Here is a 20,544-nt window from a genome sequence, read left to right as displayed (position 1 = left end):
CTATGTGTGTTTATTCTTGATCTACTCTCTATTACTTTCTTATTCTCTTTGTTTTTGTTAGGATGTTGTTTGAGACAACTGCATAATGTGTGAGGAACCACATTCCAAAATTTCATTTTGTGAATTAAAAAAAGATTTAATTATAACTATCGTCTCTATAATTTGGAAAAAAAATAGAATTTAGTTTTATGGTTGTAAAATTTATAACTTAGTCCTCTTGGTTTGATAAAATCTCATAAATGGCCTTTGGTACGTCGGTTTGATAAAACATTCATCCTTACCATATGAACTATTTATGAGGGTTTTATCAAACTATAAAAATTGAAGTCTAGTTATAAACTACTGAAACTAAATTCTAAGATTCTCTAAAATAAAGGAACCAAATTTTCTTCTAAACTTTTATAGTTATGTTTAGTATTAAGTAACTATTAAACATTAAGATGTGTCAAATAAATGTCGGGGTTGATGCCCTAAATCTCATGGGTCTTGTAGTTTGTAATTGTAATATACAAATGATTTATTTATTTAATAAAATATGAGATATTTTATTCGACACTTAGTAACATTAACTCACAAAACCAATAAACTAACATCCAAGGTTATTTTCTATAACTTAAACATGTATGTAGAGACATACAAGTCAATCATGTTTAAGTCATAATCTAAATGGTTTGTAGTAGATGGATAAGGCTGGATACCTTATTCTAGTGACACTACGAATACGACCCGCTTTGTAGATGTTACAATTGTTATAAAGTGCTACAAATGATTTAATCCTGATCATTCATGTAGAGACATGTGAGCGGGGGTGTTTGATTCAAAAGCGTTTATATAAGACTGGACCATGAAATGAATAGCCTCATTATATAACGCTGTTAATAGTAGAGACTTACGTTTCACTAGGATGATCACAGGTGAAATAACCTGAATCCTAGGTGAGTTATGAATTCCTGCCTATGAAGGTAGTCCTTTGATTTGTATGGATGACAGTGGCTAGATTGCCGACTCAATAAGCCTACCATTTTAGCGACTCATCTGATTGGGGAGTTGGGAGCACAACTACACAAGAAAGAATTCACTCCTTCCCCATTGTCGAGGTAAGTAGATAAATTGCTCTCCTAAAGGCTGATTCTAGGGCTTGAACAATGTGGCGTCACTTCTTCTCTTGGCCCGAGAGGGGTTTGGTCATAGTTGGACTATGACTTATTGTTCATTAAAGGAATCAGTGGTTCTTAAGGAGTTAGATGTAACTAAAAGGTAAAATGGTAATTTTGACCCAACTATAGTTATGAGCAATTTGTGAAAAGTCATCGCACTGTTGATTGGTTACATTCAATGGACATAAAAATATATTTGTAGTGTGAAGAGTGCAGCTGTCGGTCTTTAGTGCAATGACCCACAGTTAATGGATGTTGAATAATTTAATTAAATGAGTTTAATTAATTATTCAAGTACCATTGGAGCTTCAATTTATAGGTCCATAAGGTCTCCTCTGTAGCTCAATAGGAATTATTAAGAATTAATTTTTGATTATTTGAATTGTTCGAATTAATTTAGGGAAGTAATTATATGTAATTTGAATTGATTATATGTGTTATAACTAATATAATGTATTTGATACATTATCGTATAAAGTTTATCTTGAGAGAAATTAAGTATTTAAATATCATTCGAATATTAATTATATGGATGAGATTTGTATAATTAAATTTAATATAAATGTGATTTATATTAAATATCATGCATTATTAAGATAAATAAAAACTATAGGTTATATTGTATTTGATACAATATAAAAACTATAGATTATGTGTTATATATGATATAACATATAATTTAATATATATTATATGATAAGGTTGTTACAACACACATACACACACATACACACACACACATATATATTAAATAATTTGTTATTTATTAAATTTATTTATAGTATTAAATTAAATTTTTAAAAATTAATTTGGCAAGGAGTTGTAACTCTCTCCCTCTCTTTTCTCTCTAATGCAGTACGTGTAGGGAGTGGTTGGTTTTGTTCACCTCTTCATCTTCTTTACAGAAGATTGATAGAGAAGTGTGTCTCTCTGGATGTTGAAGATCTCCATGTAAAATTTACCTCTCTTTCTCAAACTCTCCCCCTCTCCCAAAAGATTTCAGAGTCTACACCTCCTGAAATTCTCAACCCCTAAGTAGAAAAGGAGAATACAGAAGGTTCAACTTGTGGTGGTGTCCACGTTGAGATATGTTTCTCTACGTATTGTTCATAGTTGTTCGTGACCTGAGAGGAGAAATTTCGTGAAGAAGTTATTCTTCAAGGGTAAGTTATTCTATTTTATTAAGAAGCATGCGATAAAATTTATGTCTTATGCATAATTGTATGTTCTGTAAATTTTAGTTCTATGAAAAATCGAAATGGGGAACGATCCCGCTTCCGCTGCAGACCTCATGGTTATTTTAATAATTTCTTCCCTTTTAAATTAATAGGTGTTAGACTTTAAACGTGATTAATTGGTTCTTGAACATTCATGTATTTTCTTTAATAGAACACTTTATATGATTTTTAGCAAAGTATTAAAAGAGAGCAATCCCAATTGGAAAGGTTATAGAAGTTGACTTCAACCACTATAAAAAGAAGCTAGCCTATGACATTGATTTGTAATCGTTTGAGTTACAAAACATTTAATGGAATGTGTGTTTGTAATAATTGATACCAAAATCCTAACTGGGAAAAGAGTTTGATTTTTGTGCGATGATAATAGTAAATTTGTTTAGTGGGAAATGAATATGATCTACAATATAAAGGAAAATATGCACACCGATGTATTGGTGTTTGTCACATGCACTCCAATACTTAAGTCAGAGAGTAAAATAGTGCATGGAAGCTTTAGACTTTGAGAATAACAGTTGACATACTTTCTCTTTAGCTATAATGATATATTTATAAGAATAGATGACTTACAGGCAATCATACATAGAGTATTAGGCATATATTAGGATAACATTTATCTCCTTAGGTTCGGACACGCCTCATTTGCCATTTTGGTAAGCTCGACCTCAGTCAACATTGAGGCCGAGCAACTTACCATAGGCCCGTTTTGGTCTTAGCTAGTGTTAGGCTTAGCTAAGGTCGAGTACATGGACTTGGAAAAGTTAACCCTCTTTTGTAATCTCGTTTTGGTCCTAGGTGCTACATTTTGCCCAAATACTGTTATTTTTTGGTCATGCTGCATCTATTACTATGTTATCCAATTATGTCTTACCATTCAAAATCAATTATAAAAGTTTTAATGTTTTACATAATAAATTTATTTCGAGTGGGTTGTAGTTTTTCTCCAGTTTGAAGTGTGTTGGTAAAAACGTTTTGGTCCTAAGTGCTACAATTTGTATGTCTTTTATTTCTCAATTATTTTATGCTTGGAAGGTTTTCACCAGCACACTTAAATACTTAATAATTAAAAAATATATAAAAAGTGTAACAACCTGGCTCTCTAACACTTACTGAAGGGATGTTATTACATGCATGCATAATTTGAAAATAGGTCTTTTGTATGTTTAAGGAAAAAAAATAAAGCTTTAAAGAATAAAAAATTATTGTTCAAAGTACCCTAGACTCTAATTTAATATAAATTAAATAAACAACAAAATAGGATAGTCAAAGAATTTAAATGTGTGAATCTTAAACTAAAATATAGAAATTTGAGAAAAACATATGCAGAAGTGATGTCAAGTCCCAAAGACTCAGTTACATATCTTTTTTGTCATTCGTTGTTCCGTCCTTCCCTTTACATGAAAAACATGTAGAGAAAAGGGTGAATATAAAGATAATGAGTAAGTGACCTACTATTTGGCCCACTTGGTGATCTTGTTAACCTTCCTATCGAGACACAGGTGTACTTCACATATCATAGGTATAAGCATAGACATAGACATAAAAGACGAACCTAAAGGCACACTTTCATAGGTAGTGATCTCTGATGGTCGCAATTATAAGCATAGATGACAACCCCGTAGGGATGCTGAAACATGAACATAAGAAGTAAACTCGAAGGTTCACAAACATGAGATGTACACAGCCCAATAGAAGTACTAACAGTCACTATCAGTCCAGCATGCAACATACGACATCCAGATTTTGTATCAAACCATAAACATGATATAAAAAACTTAGTAACATAACTAAAGCTCTCCAGGATACCCTTGATAGTCCATACATCATACCATCGTAGCAAATAATTTCATCACAATAGAAGCATGCATTTGACGTTACAATATTAACATGAACTTTGGGTTCGAGGGAGAACTAGTAGTAAACCACTTACCTCGATATCAAGCTTAATTAATTTTATCCAAACAACTAATCTCCATTAAACCATTAGAAATTTTGAATCAACCCTATAACTTAAATACAAATTTAAACTTAACCTTTAAGGCCTAACCCCCAATCCAAATTCAGACCGGTTAGGTTTTGTATGGTTGATAATATTTGTTTAAGCGTCTCAGATGTTCTGAGATTTGTCTTTACATTTTTACTTTCGAGAAAAGAAATGCTTTTGGAAATGCTGATTCTGTAATATTTTTTTCCTTATTAGTTTTTTTCCTTTTTTGTTATATTCTGTCGATATCCTTTTCCTTTCTGGCTCCCGATTGTTATGGAATTTAAGGTTGACCGACTTTGTTTCCGTGACTCATATTTAAAGGGTTCTTTACTCTTTGAAGACATCACCCGTATTATTCTTTTAAGCTCATATCTTGGAAGAACACTAAGTGTTTTCGGTCGACTGTGTAATGCATTGACAATTTGAGTTCTCCTGTTCTTGAAGACATTCTTTGTATTCCTCTCTTCGAGGACAAGACAATTTGTTGAGAAGACATTCTCAAACTTAGGAGGAGTCTAAGTTATTCAAGCAAAGGAGATTTTGCGTTATAGGGAAAGATACAACCAAAGTGGGAAGGAGTCTCACAGCTTGATGGGAGCTCAACGTTATAGAGAGGAAGTCTCAATCTTATAGGGAGTCTAAGATTTACTTCACTAGTAATACAATTTAGGAGGAGCCGAAGACACAGTGAGAGGAAATCTCACACCTAAGGGGAGCTTAGAGTCTTTGTTGAGTGGTTAAATTGTACGAGAGTCACTATAATCGTGCATCTAATATAGATAAGTACTACGTTGTAATTTCTTGACATCTTGGCTGGAGGATGTAAACAACGACGAAAGACAATGTGAATCAGCAGTGACAAACGCTAGCGATCAAGTGATTAGTCACGTGGCTGAGGTACGACGTGAAACGAGCGACGATTGAGATTGAGCGAAGACGAATGAGCAGTGTGCAAACTTCGACGGCGTGCCATCATTTAAGGGCTGAGTGAGAAAGAGAAAGGGAGGGCGGCTTGTGTTACACGAAGAAGAGAGGAAGAAATTTCTCCTTTTTTACGTACTTTACGAGGAGTCCCAAACTATATATTTATAAACAATTTTTTTAAACCCTAACTCCCAATATATATATAAATATATTTTTCCTTTTACTTATTAAATCGCTATCTAAATTAAATGAAATCCAATTTTCAAATCCCTTAAATCCATAAACCTCTTATTAATTAATCCAAAATTTTCAAATCTTCTCCAATATTTCAAACGAAATCCATCAATTGAATTAAATTCAAATTTTAAATCTTGAACACTTCATTTAAATTGAATTATCTCGATTACAATAATTTAATTTTAACATCAACATTCAAAATAATACCCAGATAATAAAGACAACTAGATTAAAACTTATATAAAAATTTAAGATGTTACCGAAAGACTTAAGCAACAAAAATTCAAGTGATCATGAAACTATTTAGATACATCGATATGATTTTTTTTTTTAAACATGTGTAATTAATTTAAGAATCAAATATTGTTAAAAGTTTTAATTTTTTTAATCTTAAAAACATTTTTTAAATCGTAATGGTTTTTTTTTTTTTTGTTTTAATACAAAAGTGCAATATGAGTTAGTCTAAAATACATTTTTTTCATCTTAAAATCATAAAAGTATTTTTATATTTTGAAATATTATTAGTTAAGAGTAGATAAATAAAAATATAGGCTTAAGAAAAAAAGATATTTGTTTATAGGAATTTTTAAGTTTAATTGTTTTTTTAAAAAAAAACTGTAGACGGCATGTGGAGGAAGTTAGCAATTTATCAATTACTAAATTGTGTAATTTTATAATTTACGTTTCAATTTAAATAAAAGTAGCATATCTAAAATTCATTTATATATATTATATTTAAAAAATAAAAAAGTGCTAACAAAATTTTATTAAAATTATAGGATAAAAATAAGTATATGTTATATTATTTTATTTATTAATTAGTTATAATAATGAGAAACTTCATCTAAAAACTTCAACTCAACTTAATATAAATAAAAAACAAAATTCGAATCTCAAAACTAAATGGATATAGAATTTAAACCTAAGTATTGAAAAGTAACACTTTTTAAATTAAATGACTAAATAGAAACTTAAATCAATTAAAAAAAAAAATTTAGATCATGTTTATCAAATCGTAATGAAAATTGGTGTAATTAGAATGAGATTTCATTGATGGATGAATCGTAATAGACTTGAATCGCAAACATAATTGGATTGCTATTGATCGCGTTTACTTAGAATTATGAATCTGTCACATTTTATTGTTACTGTTATCGTTATCATTACTATTTGACCCTCACGGTAACAGTAATAGTAATGACAATGATAAATATAATAATAAATGTGAAAAATTCATAATTTTTCATATTTTTACAGTAATAATATCCGTAACGATGATTTTATAGGTATGGGTCCACGTAATTTTCAATCTGAGCACCATTCATTCCTCAATAAGGTTACACAATTTGATTATAAGTTTCAAGACGGACACACATCTCATTATGATCACGAAAAGCAAGTAAATGACAATAAAAGTAATCAATTCGGGCCCACTTTTTACAGTATCATTGATGGGTTACTTTTGAAGAGTTGTAAAAATGATCTTAGTTCCTAAATTTTCATTAACAATTTAGTCCTCACACTTTAGTTGGTAATGTGTTAGTCCTTATATTTTGAAAATTGTAACAATTTAGTTTTTATCATAAAAAAAAATCATCGATTTATCAATTTACAAGTATAAGACATTTGATTAAACCTTAATAATATTTTTTACGATACGGACTAAAATCGTTACAAATTGTAATGTATGTGGAATAAATTGTTATTTATTAAAGTTCAAGAATTAAAGTGTGGAAGAATATAGGAACTAAAAATGTTTTTTTACCAAACTAAATCCAAACATCAAAAAGAAAAGAAAAATTATTTGGATATATTTCGAGGTACATCCATCTTTTATGTAGTCCAAGCTAGACCCAAATATTACTCAAAACTAAATATAATTTAAATCCAAAAACTCTCCTAATAAAATGCTGATTTTGAAACTTCAATGGCAAAAATAATTTTTGAAAAGAAAAGCTTAAAAATTAAGCTAATTACAAGCAATCAAACTACCCACTTAATAGGTCGATTATATTAAATTTAATTATATTATTAATTTAACATTTCATCTCACATGTGAATTTAAAAATTTGTAAAAAATTTAACAAGTGAAATCAATATTAATTAAAGAAGAAATAACATGATTGTTCGATACAATCTTAATTTAAACTACTAAATGATTTGTTTTTCTGAGTACTACTAAATGTACCTAGAAGCTTACAAAGTCAGCATAATAAAAAGGGTCTATATGGACTCATTCTTAACCTACATAAAATAAATAATAAAAAGTAAAAAAAAAAAAAAAGTATCAAACACTGATACTATAATTAATAATGAATAATTAATTTTTCTCCACATGTGAGATTCATTCAGACAGCAAAGCCCCACCACCAACCCACCAACCATCCAACATTTATTACTTTCCTTTATAAAAAAAAATTAAAAATAAGAAATATTATTAATCCAAAATAACAAATTTAATCATTTTAAACTTTTATCCATTTGTATCCCTGATGACAGGATAACTTCTATCAATTTTTATCGATAATAGACTTCTATCAGTTTCTATCACTGATAGACGTTAATAGAGTCTATCAATATTTATTTTACTATTTTTATAAATAGTTTGATATTTTTTTTTATTTGTAAACATTTTTCAATATTTATTTTCGCTTCTTACCATATGTTATTGTTTAAACAATTAATAGAAAAAGAGAAAGTTGATTCCATGTTACTGAATCATGGCACTGAAAAACTTAATTAGAAATCAGCTTTAGACAATAGTTAATTGGCGATGAACTTTTAGGGAATGTGGCCGACGGCGGCGGCGGCGACAGTGGCCCGCCCACTGCCCTCAATGGCCTTTTTTTTTTTTTTTACAATTGAATATCAGAAATAATGGACCAATAGAACCCCCACTCCCACTTGTTTGGTGTTTTTTCTTTACACATTGCATCATGATTAAATTATAATGTTTTGTGCTTAGGACAGGATCTAGCTCGGCCAGTTAACATTTTTAATTTAACTTTGGATCCTCTAAAGCAATAGTTTTAGAAATTATTAATAATATATTCCTCTCTATTTCTCTTCATGTTGCTTTGATGTTTATGTTGATACCATCAAGAGAGAGAATATGTGTAATGTCCGAGTTCAATAAGATTATATGAATGAACTGAGATCACAACCGAATGAAAGTCAGAGATCCTAAAACTATGAAAGAATGTTTAAAAGAAATGTTTATGTTGGTTAATCCCCTGAAAATTTTTTTAGGAAGCATGTGAGAAGTTCTTATAAAACATATGATTGAGGATAAAATATGCTGAAAGAACTCATATTGATATGTCGGAAGTGATGCAGAGAAATGTCGGAGTCATCAGATGCCGAATACTAACCTAGATCCTGGAATTCTAGTACGTTAACCTTGGCAATTAAAGCACAAAATTTGAAAGGTTACTACCTTTAAGGCCTTATTAAAGCACCTCAATACCCGGAGAATAAAGGAACAGGATTATTATAATAAATGTTAAGGGCAACGATCTTCCAACTATCTCAAATCCTTGTACCTTTGTTGTTGTCTTCACCTCAAAAGGTCTCATATCAATTAGAGATACTTAGCTTGTCCTCAGTTATATACTTATGATCATCTCTTTATCTAATCACACTACTACAAAATCTACATTACTTGACACTTATAGTTTTTAATTATTTGACGTTTCTTTGGAAAAAAACGACAAGTAATGACCTTTTAGGAAAGAAAATGTCAAGTAAAAGGGTTAAAAAGCGGAGATTGATAGAATATTTCGGATTTTTTCATGTGGACCATAACTTGACATGTTTTTTGTGTAAAGTATAATAAGCTCTTACTTGACACGAATAAAATATAAAAAATAATTGAGTTATTATTTTAAAGAAGTAAAAGGGTTAAATGCTCTAGATTTTCCTCCCCGTTCGGCCATATTTTAGTCAACCTTCAAGCATTTTTCTTCCGTTCAACCTTCAAGCATTATTTCATCCATTCAACCTTCAAAATCATTGCCCTTCGTCCGCTGTCCATTCGACCTTCAAAATTGTTGCCGTCCGTTCTTTCTGTCAACGTCCATTCGACATTCTATCCATTCTTCGTCCGTTCAACATTTTTTGGTTTGTGCTAATCGTTCTCCCCTGCAGCTACGTTCAACATTGTGCTAATCGTTGCTACATTTTTTCTGTCGATATTACGACTATGTTTTCTGGTTTGTAAGTTTTATTCACCCTTTTAAGTTCTTATATTCCTCCACAATTCAATTTTGTTGATGAAAATTTTCATTTGGAATTTTGGATATTTGTTATTAGCTTTGATTTGCATGGCTTAATCCCTTTTGTCTGTATGGATTTAGTTTACTTCAATGTCAAATTTGGTAGAAATTTAATCTAGCATCGTGAGAACCTTAACTCTTTTACATTTTCAATTCTATTTTCTTAACTTTCATCTAATTATGATATTAAGATTGTGTTATCTCTTTTATAGTATTGATTGCGCATTTTTCATTATGATAAATAGAATATTTCATTTCTAATTTTGAATTTTTTTAATTGTGTATTCATTTCTTTTATTAACAGTGTGTGGTTTATAATCTCTTTCTTTGTTTTGTACTTTTTTCTTCTTACGTGCAAAACTATTAAGGTTTTATTTTCCAACCTAGCTTAAAGAACACACAATTCCTTCTTTTTATTCTTATCATTGCTAATATTGTTTGGTTGATAATGGGCACATTTAGAATTTGAAAATATTTGATCCCATTTGAAATCATCGGTCTCTACTTTAGCATAATAGAAAAGTAGTTGTAGTTGCTCTTTACACCATTTAACTCTTAAGATTTTGAATAGTAAACCATTTATTCATTATAACATCAGCACATTTGCATGGAATTTAGTAAACCATTTATTCATTACAACATTAGCACATTTAACTCTTAAGATTTTGAATTTAGTAAACCATTTATTCATTACAACATTTATTCATTTATATTTTAATGGCATTGATGAAAGTTATTAGATTTGGTTTTGTTATGGTGAAGAACTTCCTAGTTCATCTTTGCATGGAAAATCCTCTGAGTGTAGGTATGAAGAGAATGATGTTGGAAATATAAAAGAAATGGTTGAAATTGCTCTTGAACAATATTCAAAAGATCGGAATGGATTTGATAAGTGCTTGATGATGCTGAGAAGCCATTACATGAAGGATGCAAAAAATTCACCAAGTTGTCTACATTAGTAAAGTTATATAACTTAAAAGTTAGACATGGATGGAGCTACATTAGCTTTTCATAATTACTAAAAGCATTAAAGGATATCGTACCTTCTACTAATGACCTCCCTACATCAATGTATGAAGCAAAGAAAACATTAGGTGCACTAGGAATGGAATATGAAAATATTCATGCATGCCCTAATGATTGTTGTTTGTATTGAAAGGAATATGCCAATGCAATTGTGTGTCCTGAATATGGTGAGTCAATGTGGAAATATAGTAAAGACACAAATAAGGAGAAGAAAATCCCTGCCAAAATAATGTGGTATTTTCCACCTATACAACGTTTTCAATGAATGGATAGAAGTGTTGAATGTGCTAAAAACCTGACTTGGCATGCTAATGAGAGAGAAATGTATGATAAATTATGTCACCTTATAGACTCCCCAGCTTGGAAGTTAGTTGACACAATGTGGTCGGACTTTGGTTTTGAACCTAGGAATCTTTGTTTAGCATTGTCAATAGATGGAATAAATCCACCTAGTGATATGAGCTTTAAGTATAATTGTTGGCCAGTTGTGATGGTCATTTATAATCTTCCCCCATGGTTGTGTATGAAAAGAAAGTTTATGATGTTACCAATATTGATTTCTGGTAAAAAAAAAACCAGGGGATGACATTGGGATATACTTAGAGCCATTGATTGACGATTTAAAACTTTTGTGGAAAAGTGGTGTGCAATGTTATGATGCATATCGAGAGGAACTATTCAACTTAAGAACAATTCTATTGTTGAGGATCAATGGTTTTCTAGAATATAAAAACCTTAGTGGATGTAGTGTCAAAGGTTGTAAGGCATATCCAATTTATGGAGCTAACACATCTTCATTAAGACTGAAACATGGGAAAAAAATGGCATACCTTGGCCATAAAAAATTTCTAGCACATAATCATCCTTTTCGACGTCAAAAGATATCATTTGATGGTTAGAGAGAACTTGGAAGTATTCCAGACCTTTCTCCGGGGACGTTGTATTTGAAAAATCTAAAGATCTTGATTTTCAAAGAGAAAAAAAAAAAAGATAAAAAAAATCACAAAAGGAAGTACCAAAGGTTGTTGGAATAGGATGTCTGCTTTTTTTGAACTTCCTTATTGGAACATCTCCATGTTAGACATTGTTTAGATGTGATGCATATCGAGAAAAATGTTTGCACGAATATCATAGGTACACTTCTTGATATTCCAAGAAAAACAAAAGATGAATTGAATGTTAGACATGATTTAGCTGTTTTAAAAATTCGACCAGAGCTTACACTTATTAATGGGGATAAAAAAATCTTCCGTCCCCTTGCTTGTTATACTATTACTAAAGAAGAAAAGCGTTGTGTTTAGTAGATATTATCGGACACGAAGATTCCTGAGGATTATTCTTCCAATGTTAGAAATCTTGTGCCAATGGAAGATTTAAAACTCAATGGTCTAAAATCTCATGATTGTCATGTGCTCTTACAACAATTACTCCCCATTGTCATCAGATTTGTTCTACCAAAATATGTTCGATATGCTATAACTCGTCTTTGTATTTTTTTTTTAGTTTCTATATGTAACAAAATCCTAGATGCTATACAATTAGAGAAGCTACAAGAAGAGATTGTGATTATATTATGTTTATTAGAGAAGTCCTCCCTCATTCTTCACAATAATGGTGCATCTCATAGAACAAATTGTTAGAGAAGTCAAACTTTGTGGGCCTATATATTTACGATGGATGTATCCCTTGTAGGAAATCGGAAGAGATGATTTCCATGAGTAGCGAAATAAGACTATTCGAAATTACAATCATGAATCAAAAACATGTACAGTCAACTTCAAAACAAACGGTTATGCGATTATACAGAAATTACAGCATGAATAAATACAAATGTATAGAGGGAAACTTTACACACATATGAGGATGCGTCTCCACGCTCCGATGCGCGAATCAGATCGAACAATAGCAACCATGAGTGCTCGATCTACACGACCGCAACACCGAACAAACATAGCACGAACACTTCACGCTCGTCCTCAATGATCTCCTCGGTCATGAACTCCTCCGAAACATGAACGAACTCCACAGCACCACGAATGGCCACCAGAAATCCTCGACGGTGTCGAGTTGAGTCTGACACCACCAACAAGGTGACCTTGGTGTTCTCGGTGTGAGAATCCAGAGGGTGGGCTCTATTTAGACTTGGCGTGAGGCTGACGAATAGAGGAAAGAACGATCGCGTACATGACTGGGCAAGTGGGAGAAGTCGAAGACCTATCGTATAGGTCGATGCCTAATTGTTTAGATAGAACTATGCGATTGTCTAGCTCTATCGTTTAACTCGGTCTATCACCTATAGACTCTACACCATCGTATACCTTGGGCTAGTGATTGTTTAGTAAACACTGCACGATCGTTTAGCTTTCACCTACACGATCGTTTAGCTTGTCTAGCCGTCGTTTAGTAAATCTGTATTTACTTGACGATTTTCGTGAGTTTCTTTTCGCCGAAGAGAAAACTCAAATTCCTTTTTAAACTTTTGTAAAAACCTCTTTTCAAAATAAGAAACCACTTTCCTTTTAAACTCACGGTTACCATGATCCAATAACCACCTACTACTTTGGTTATTTAAAAGAAAAGATATTAATTATCCAATAATTAATATTATTATAAATATAAATGATAACCAACTTTTCAAACTATATTTATAACCTATAGTTTTAACATTTCATCTCATGAAACATATAGATCATAGTTCTTTTTCTATTCCATGGTACTTAATGTAAATCTCATTTACATCAATCCTCCACTAGATGTATCTCATGCATCATACCGATTATATCATATATAATCAAAATACCTCTTGTCAATTTGAACATTTCAAATCAATACCAAAAACTTGATCCTCAACAGAATCCAAGCTACCAAGGGGACCTCATGGACTTATAGATCCGAAACTCCAACGGTACGTGAATAACTGACTAAACTCTTTAGTCACGGGATTCACCATCTGTTAACTGCCAGGCACTCCACTAAAGATCGAAAGCTGAACTCTCCTTACTACAGGTATATATGTGTCCATCTTAACCAATCAGCAGTGCGACAACCCTTCACATATCGCTCGTAAGTACAGCTGAGCCAATAACCATTATGCCTCCGTAGTTACATCTGTCTCTTTAAGTATCACTGATCCCTCTAATAAACATAAGTCATTGTCCTACTATGACTGAGTCTTCTATTCCAAAGAGAAGCTATGGCCACTATGTTCAAGCCCCGGAATTAGCCCTTAAGGGAGCAATCTCTCTACTTATCTCTGCTTCAGGAAAGGAGTGAATTCCATCTTGTCGATTGAGTTCCCAGCTCCCAGATCAGATAAGTCCCCAAAAAGGTTGGTGGTAATGATAAAATGTGATGTTGTTATGAACGCATATGTTGCACTATGATGAATGATGATTCAAGTTCTTGTCCCCGGCAATGACGCCAAAAACTTATAATATTAAGTTTATATAATCTTTATCTTTATCTATTGCGTTGCTTATGAATGAATCATGATGCTCTATGCGCTCAAGTGCTTTGCAATAAAGATATTGTTGCGATACTATGTTCTAGGTGTATGCGATGATGCTTAAATGCTTCGTAGTATGCATTCGTGTAATACGTGTCACAAGTTTTCAGAATGCGTTCGTGTAGTGCGTGTCACAAGTTTTCTTATGCTGGAACCAATTATAATTCCAACGCAAGTTTCTCAGAATGACCTGAGGTTAAACACGGGGATGGTTGTTGTTTAGATGCGATACTAGTGTGGTAAATGCGACCAGTTTATCATAAAGAATAAAGAATTTGTTTTGTGCAGAAATGTAAATTGCGATGAAAATAAATTGCGTTAAAGTAAATTACGATGATAAAATAAATGACTAAACTACTAATGATATAGGGTGAGGATTGGCTGTGAAGTTGTACAAAAGAATCTAATGAATGCGGTGACAAGTCTTGTGAATGAATAAGAAAAAGAATGATTTGAGGGAGAGGACATCGCAAGTTCATCAATCTCATTAAGGACGCAACTGAGGTTCCGCTTTCCCTTGGCTTACACATTTCAGTGATCGGTCGTGTTCCCATACGTCTATGGTGAAACAGAGATGAACGTAATGAACGCAAGATTGTTTCCATCTCTGGAAATACTTCTCGCTTTAGTTAATGCATTCTTCCAACCTTCTCTCGATAAGCAAAATAATATCTTCACTTCTGCTCTCACAGGTGAAGATGCCGTTGAACATGCTTTAGCTAAACTTAGCCGATTACCTTAACAAGGATTAACTCACTTGCTTAATCCTTCCTCTTTACTCAGGGGATGAATGACACATGATGCAGAAAATGGATGACAAATGTGTGGAAAGGAACAGAGAGATGATAATGATTACGATAATGTTATTTAAATCTAAAGATCAGCGTTTGATACATGATTTATGAATGAAAGATTAAAGAAGTGAACACAGTAGATGAATGAAAGAATAGAAACAAATACGGAAAGAGTGTCAATGTCTTGACACAGTTCCCGATCGGAGACGTTGTGCTTGCCGGCGTGTGGATGAAATGGAGTAGAAAGCTTCCCTTTCATGCTTGCTTTCCAGGTAGAAGTGACCTCTTGCACAGAGCTTCTTCTTCGGGAATGGAAAGAATTTCTTGCTCAGAGACTCACCTTCCAGCCTTGTCTCATCGTTCTCCCATATTTTCTTTGTAATATATCTTCAGAACAGCCTCCTTAACAATGAATTTGAGGAAGCTATTTATAGACCTTGACTCTCTGTGTTGGTGGTCCCACTGTGTAATTCTGATAATTCCTGCCATGGCTTAATGGAAAAGTCCGCTCTGCTCAACGATCAATTTGTCATAATCGTACAACAGAAAAGATGTACACTTGTTAGAGTGGCGAATGCGTTGCTCTTCACAACTTCGATCGATCACCGCATGCAGTGTAGTTATTTTGATCTATTGTTGATCGCCGCATGCAGTGGAAATGCATTGATTGCTTGAATCCATGATCGATCGTCGCATGAACTGAAATTACATTGATCTTTTCGTTCTTGATCGATTGTCGCGTGCTGAGTAGATACGTTGTTCATTTTTATCCTCAAGAAATTAATGCACAGGGTGACCTATTTCCTGCAAAGCAAAGACTTGGACATTCCATTTCACCACCGCAATGGGGTTAGTGGGTGTGTTCACGGCACTTTATAATTTTCCTATTTTTAAGCCAATTCTTATAATATCGACGCAACTTTTCCTTCTTTTTGCCATATAATCTATTACACGAATGGGGTTAGTGGGTGTGTTCACACCCCCAAATTTAGATATATGCTTGTCCTCAAGCATATCTTCGACTAAGGCAATTCCGCTCAACTCCCATCCTAACTTTGCGTCGATCGTCTACTCCAAATGCTCTACTGATAACTTGTAGAAATACAAGTTATTTATACTGCTTTATTTAGATATTTCGATTAAAAGAGAGGAAAGTTGCGTCAATTGTATGGAAATTGGCTAAGAAATGCAAGAATTATAAATTGTTGTCAAATACATGCACTGACACCATTGCAATGGTAGAAAAGAATATTTCAAGTTTGTTTTGCAGGAAATCAAGTCACCGCATGCGTTCATGGATCAAGAGAAAAGATCAACCCATTTACGTCGTATTGCGCCCATCATTCCGGAATGAATAGATGATCAACGCAATGTCGGAGTATGTGACAATCGATCAAGAGCTTTGCGATCAACGCAACTTAAACCGCATGTGGTAAGAAAAAACAACACCGCATGCAGGCACACGATCGAAAGATGCAAATGAGCAACGCAATCGTGGAGGATTTTGACACATGTACAACTAACCGTTGTGCATTTTCGACGGATTGATTGCATAACAGAAGAAAAGAGGCAAGGCCGAGAGGTGAGTCTCAGGGCGAATCATTCCAAATCCCTGCCATGAAGCTCTGTACCTAGATCAACTCTACAAGTTGAGCAAGCCTGAGAGGGACGCTCATCCTTCCATTCATTCTAGACGCCGGCAAGCGATTTCTCCATCCAGATCTGTGTCAAGATGTTGGCACTCTTCTGTGTTTGTTTCTATCTCTATCATCAATTGTATCTCATCTTCTTACACCATGTATCAGACGCTTGATTCTATAATTAAATGTCATGATCATTTTCATCTCCATATTTCTATCTACTTCTGTTCCTCCATTAATCGATTTCTCCACGATGTTTTCTTAATCCCTTGGTAATTAGAATGAATTAAACAAGTAAATTAATTTGTGCTAAAAAAATAAATATATTTAGCTAGAGCATGCTAGACGACATCTTTACCTATGAGAGCAGAAGTGAAGATGCCATTCTGATCTGTCCAGAGAAGGTTAGAAGAATGCGTTAACTAAATCGATACGTTCTTCCAAAGATGGAAGCAACCTTGTGTTCATTACGTTCATCCCTGTTTCACCACAGAGATGTAGGAACACGACCGATCACCGAGAGGTGTATGTTAAGGGAAAGTGGAATCGTAGTTATATCTTTAACGTAATTAATGAACCTACGATGTTTGTACTAATTATCTTTTCTGTTTCTGCTTCGTACATAAAGTCTTGCCACTACATAACACGATTCTTTGAATAATCTTCACAATCAGTCTCAAACTCGGTATCATGTATCATGTAACCTATATCTTGTATCAACGTAGCTTAGGTTTACTTTTATTGCATTTTATTTTATTACCGCAACTTTACTTTACCGCATATTTTAATTTACCGCAATTTTTAAGACCAACGGTTGAGGAGAATGCAAGATTTGAAATAAGACCGATTATGCTGCAGATGATTTAGAATGTGGGTCAATTCGGAGGATTACAAGGAGAAGACCCACATGCGCATTTAACGAATTTTGTAGACATGTGTAGTGCATTCCCCATGCCTGGTGTGACTCAAGAAGGACTTAGGTTATATCTTTTCCTGTATACACTGCGGGATGAAGCAAAGAGGTGGGCTCAGTCGTTAGAGCCAGATGAGATTAACACATGGGAACAGTTGGTTGACAGGTTCATGAACAGATTCTTCCCTTCAGCCGTCAATGCAAAGAGACGGAGGGATGTGTTGAATTTTGAGCAAAATGGTTATGAAACTTTGAGCACCGCCTGGGTGCATTTCAAACAGTTAGTGAAGAGTTCTCCGCATATCGAGATTCCCGATAGCATTCTGATGGAGACTTTTTACAATGGCTTAGATCAATCAACGCAAGCAGTTGTCGATGCCTCCGCAGTAGGAGGATTAATGGACAGATCATATATGGAAGCTAAGAGCATATTAGATCGTATTTCGCGACATTCTGATGAGTGGATTGAAACCAGGTTTGAGGAAAGTGGTTTGGAGCAAGAAATAGTAGAAAGTGCTGATGTGTCGACTAATACAATGAGCACACTGGTAGATCAAATGATCACGATGACCTCGCTCCTTCAGGCGATGGCTAATCAACAGAGAAATCTCTCTCAAGGTTCAACGCAAGTTTATGCGTTGACGCACGTGGCCGCAATGAATTGCGTTCAATGTGGGGAGACACATCCAGCAGAAGTCTGCCCGTGGAATCAACAGGCTGTATATTCTATCTATAATGAGTCATTTGGTAACATCTATAACCCTGGTTGGTGGGATCACCCAACTTTAAGTTGGGACGGGAATCACAACCATGGGAGCCATAGATTCCATTAGAATAGTTATCAAGGGGATCAAGGCAACCTTCCGATCTTCATTAATCTGGACTGTAGTCCAGGTAACTCTCAAAGTATACCACCCTATGACAAACTGTTCTTATACGATACCTCTTGCAGTACCTCGTCTCTGGAGACTTCATTGAAGCATTATATCGAAAAGAGCGAGGCAATTAGACAATCGCAAGCTGACTTCTTTAGAGGGTTGGAAGAACAGATTGAACGGCTTGCAATTGAGTTGAAAAATAAAGAACCTGGTACGCTGCCTAGCAGTTCAGGAGCATCGGGACCATGAGGTAAAGAGCAATGCCATGCAGTAACATTGAGGAGTGGTAAAACAATAACCCCTATGCCTCCAGTACTAGATCCAACAACAAGACCAGTAGATCTAAGTGTCGATGATGACCAATCAACCAGTAATGGAAAAATTACCAGTCCAGAAGTAAGTATACCTACAAAAGATGAAGCTCCTCAAGACTTGAATTTTAAATCAACGCAACCTCCAGCTAATGAAACACAACAAGAATAGGACCTCAACAAACAGTCAACTAAAACAGAAGTACGACGGGATCCTCCACCTTTCCCATCCAGGATAAAGAAGAAAGATGATAGTAAGCAATTTCAGAGGTTCTTGGATGTTCTCCGACAATTATACATCAATATTCCCTTAATAGAAGCTTTGGAACAAATGCCGAGCTATGTAAAATTTCTCAAGGATATACTTGTTAACAAAAGAAAGATCAGGGAGAATGAAACAGTTGCATTAACGTATGAATGCAGTGCACTGTTTGAAAACAATATCCTCACCAAAATGAAGGACCCTGGGAGTTTTACATTGCCCTGCTCAATAGGAGGGAAGAAGGTTGGGAATGCACTGTGCGATTTAGGGGCGAGCATAAATCTAATGCCCTTATCGATCTTTAAGAAGCTGGATATCGGCAACGCAAGACCAACCACGATCACATTACAGTTGGCCAATAGATCGATAACACATTTTGAGGGCAAAATAGAGGATGTACTCGTGCAAGTGGACAAGTTTATCTTCCCGGTGGACTTTATCATATTGGATTATGAAGATAACAGAGAAGTATCTATCATCCTGTGTCGCTCATTTCTCGTAACAGGGCAAATGCTGATCGATGTGCAAAAAGAAGAACTCACCATCAGAGTTGACGATCAGGAAGTGAAGTTCAACGTTTTCAATGCGTTGAAGTACCCAAGTGATATGGAGAATTGCCAATATATTGAGGAACTATGGGAAGAACCTTGGCACGAACCCCTAGAATAATTGAAGGAAGAAGAATTTGGAATCAGCGCAATATGGGAAGAGGATTGTGCCACAATTTATGTTGATTCAAATTTTGAATCACTCAGGTTATCTGAACGAACTTCACAATGCACTAAGCCATCCTTGGAAGAACCACCCGTGCTAGAGTTGAAGTCGTTGCCTGTGCACCTCAAGTACGCTTACTTAGGAGATAACAACACGTTACATGGTCATCATTTCTGCTTTGCTAAGTAAGGAGAAGGAAGATGCACTTGTCCAGATCCTGAGAAACAATGCAAAGGCTTTAGGATGGACCTTGGCAAACATTCGAGGAATCAGTCCCTCGTATTGCATGCACAAGATTCGTCTGGAAGAAGGAAAAACAAGATCGATAGAAAGGGAACGTCCCTTGAACCCTGCTATGAGAGAGGTAGTGAAGAAGGAAATAGTGAAGTGGCTGGAAACAGGTGTCATCTACCCGATATTTGATAACAGCTGGGTGAGCCCATTGCAGTGTGTTCCAAAGAAAGGGGGGATAACAGTCGTCACTAATGACAAAAATGAATTAATTCCCACAAAAACAACCACGGGGTGGAGAATCTGTATGGATTATCGCAAGTTAAATTTGGCCACTAAAAAGGACCATTTTCCACTCCCGTTCATTGGTCAGATGTTAGACAGACTTGCTGGAAATGAATTCTTCTGCTTTCTTGACAGCTATTCAGGGTACAACCAAATAGCAATTGCACCGGA

At 34.2% G+C, this 20,544-nt stretch overlaps 1 protein-coding gene across 1 annotated transcript; it reads left to right on the top strand.

Annotated features, from left to right (window-relative positions):
• The first annotated feature begins 19,212 nt into the window (after positions 1-19,212).
• On the top strand, positions 19,213-19,812 carry LOC120083980. Its single transcript, XM_039039885.1, has one exon. The coding sequence runs from the start codon at positions 19,213-19,215 to the stop codon at positions 19,810-19,812; it is 600 nt and encodes a 199-aa protein (XP_038895813.1).
• The last annotated feature ends 732 nt before the right edge of the window (positions 19,813-20,544 follow it).

This window comes from Benincasa hispida, chromosome 8 (genome assembly GCF_009727055.1).
Source record: "Benincasa hispida cultivar B227 chromosome 8, ASM972705v1, whole genome shotgun sequence".
Taxonomy (NCBI): Eukaryota; Viridiplantae; Streptophyta; class Magnoliopsida; order Cucurbitales; family Cucurbitaceae; genus Benincasa; species Benincasa hispida.
The sequence above is the reverse complement of the archived record's forward strand: the minus strand, read 5'-3'. Positions and strand labels throughout refer to the sequence as shown.

Excerpts from the sequence above, each read along its gene's own strand:
- LOC120083980 (XM_039039885.1), top strand. The coding sequence starts at position 19,213 with ATGCCGAGCTATGTAAAATTTCTCAAGGATATACTTGTTAACAAAAGA.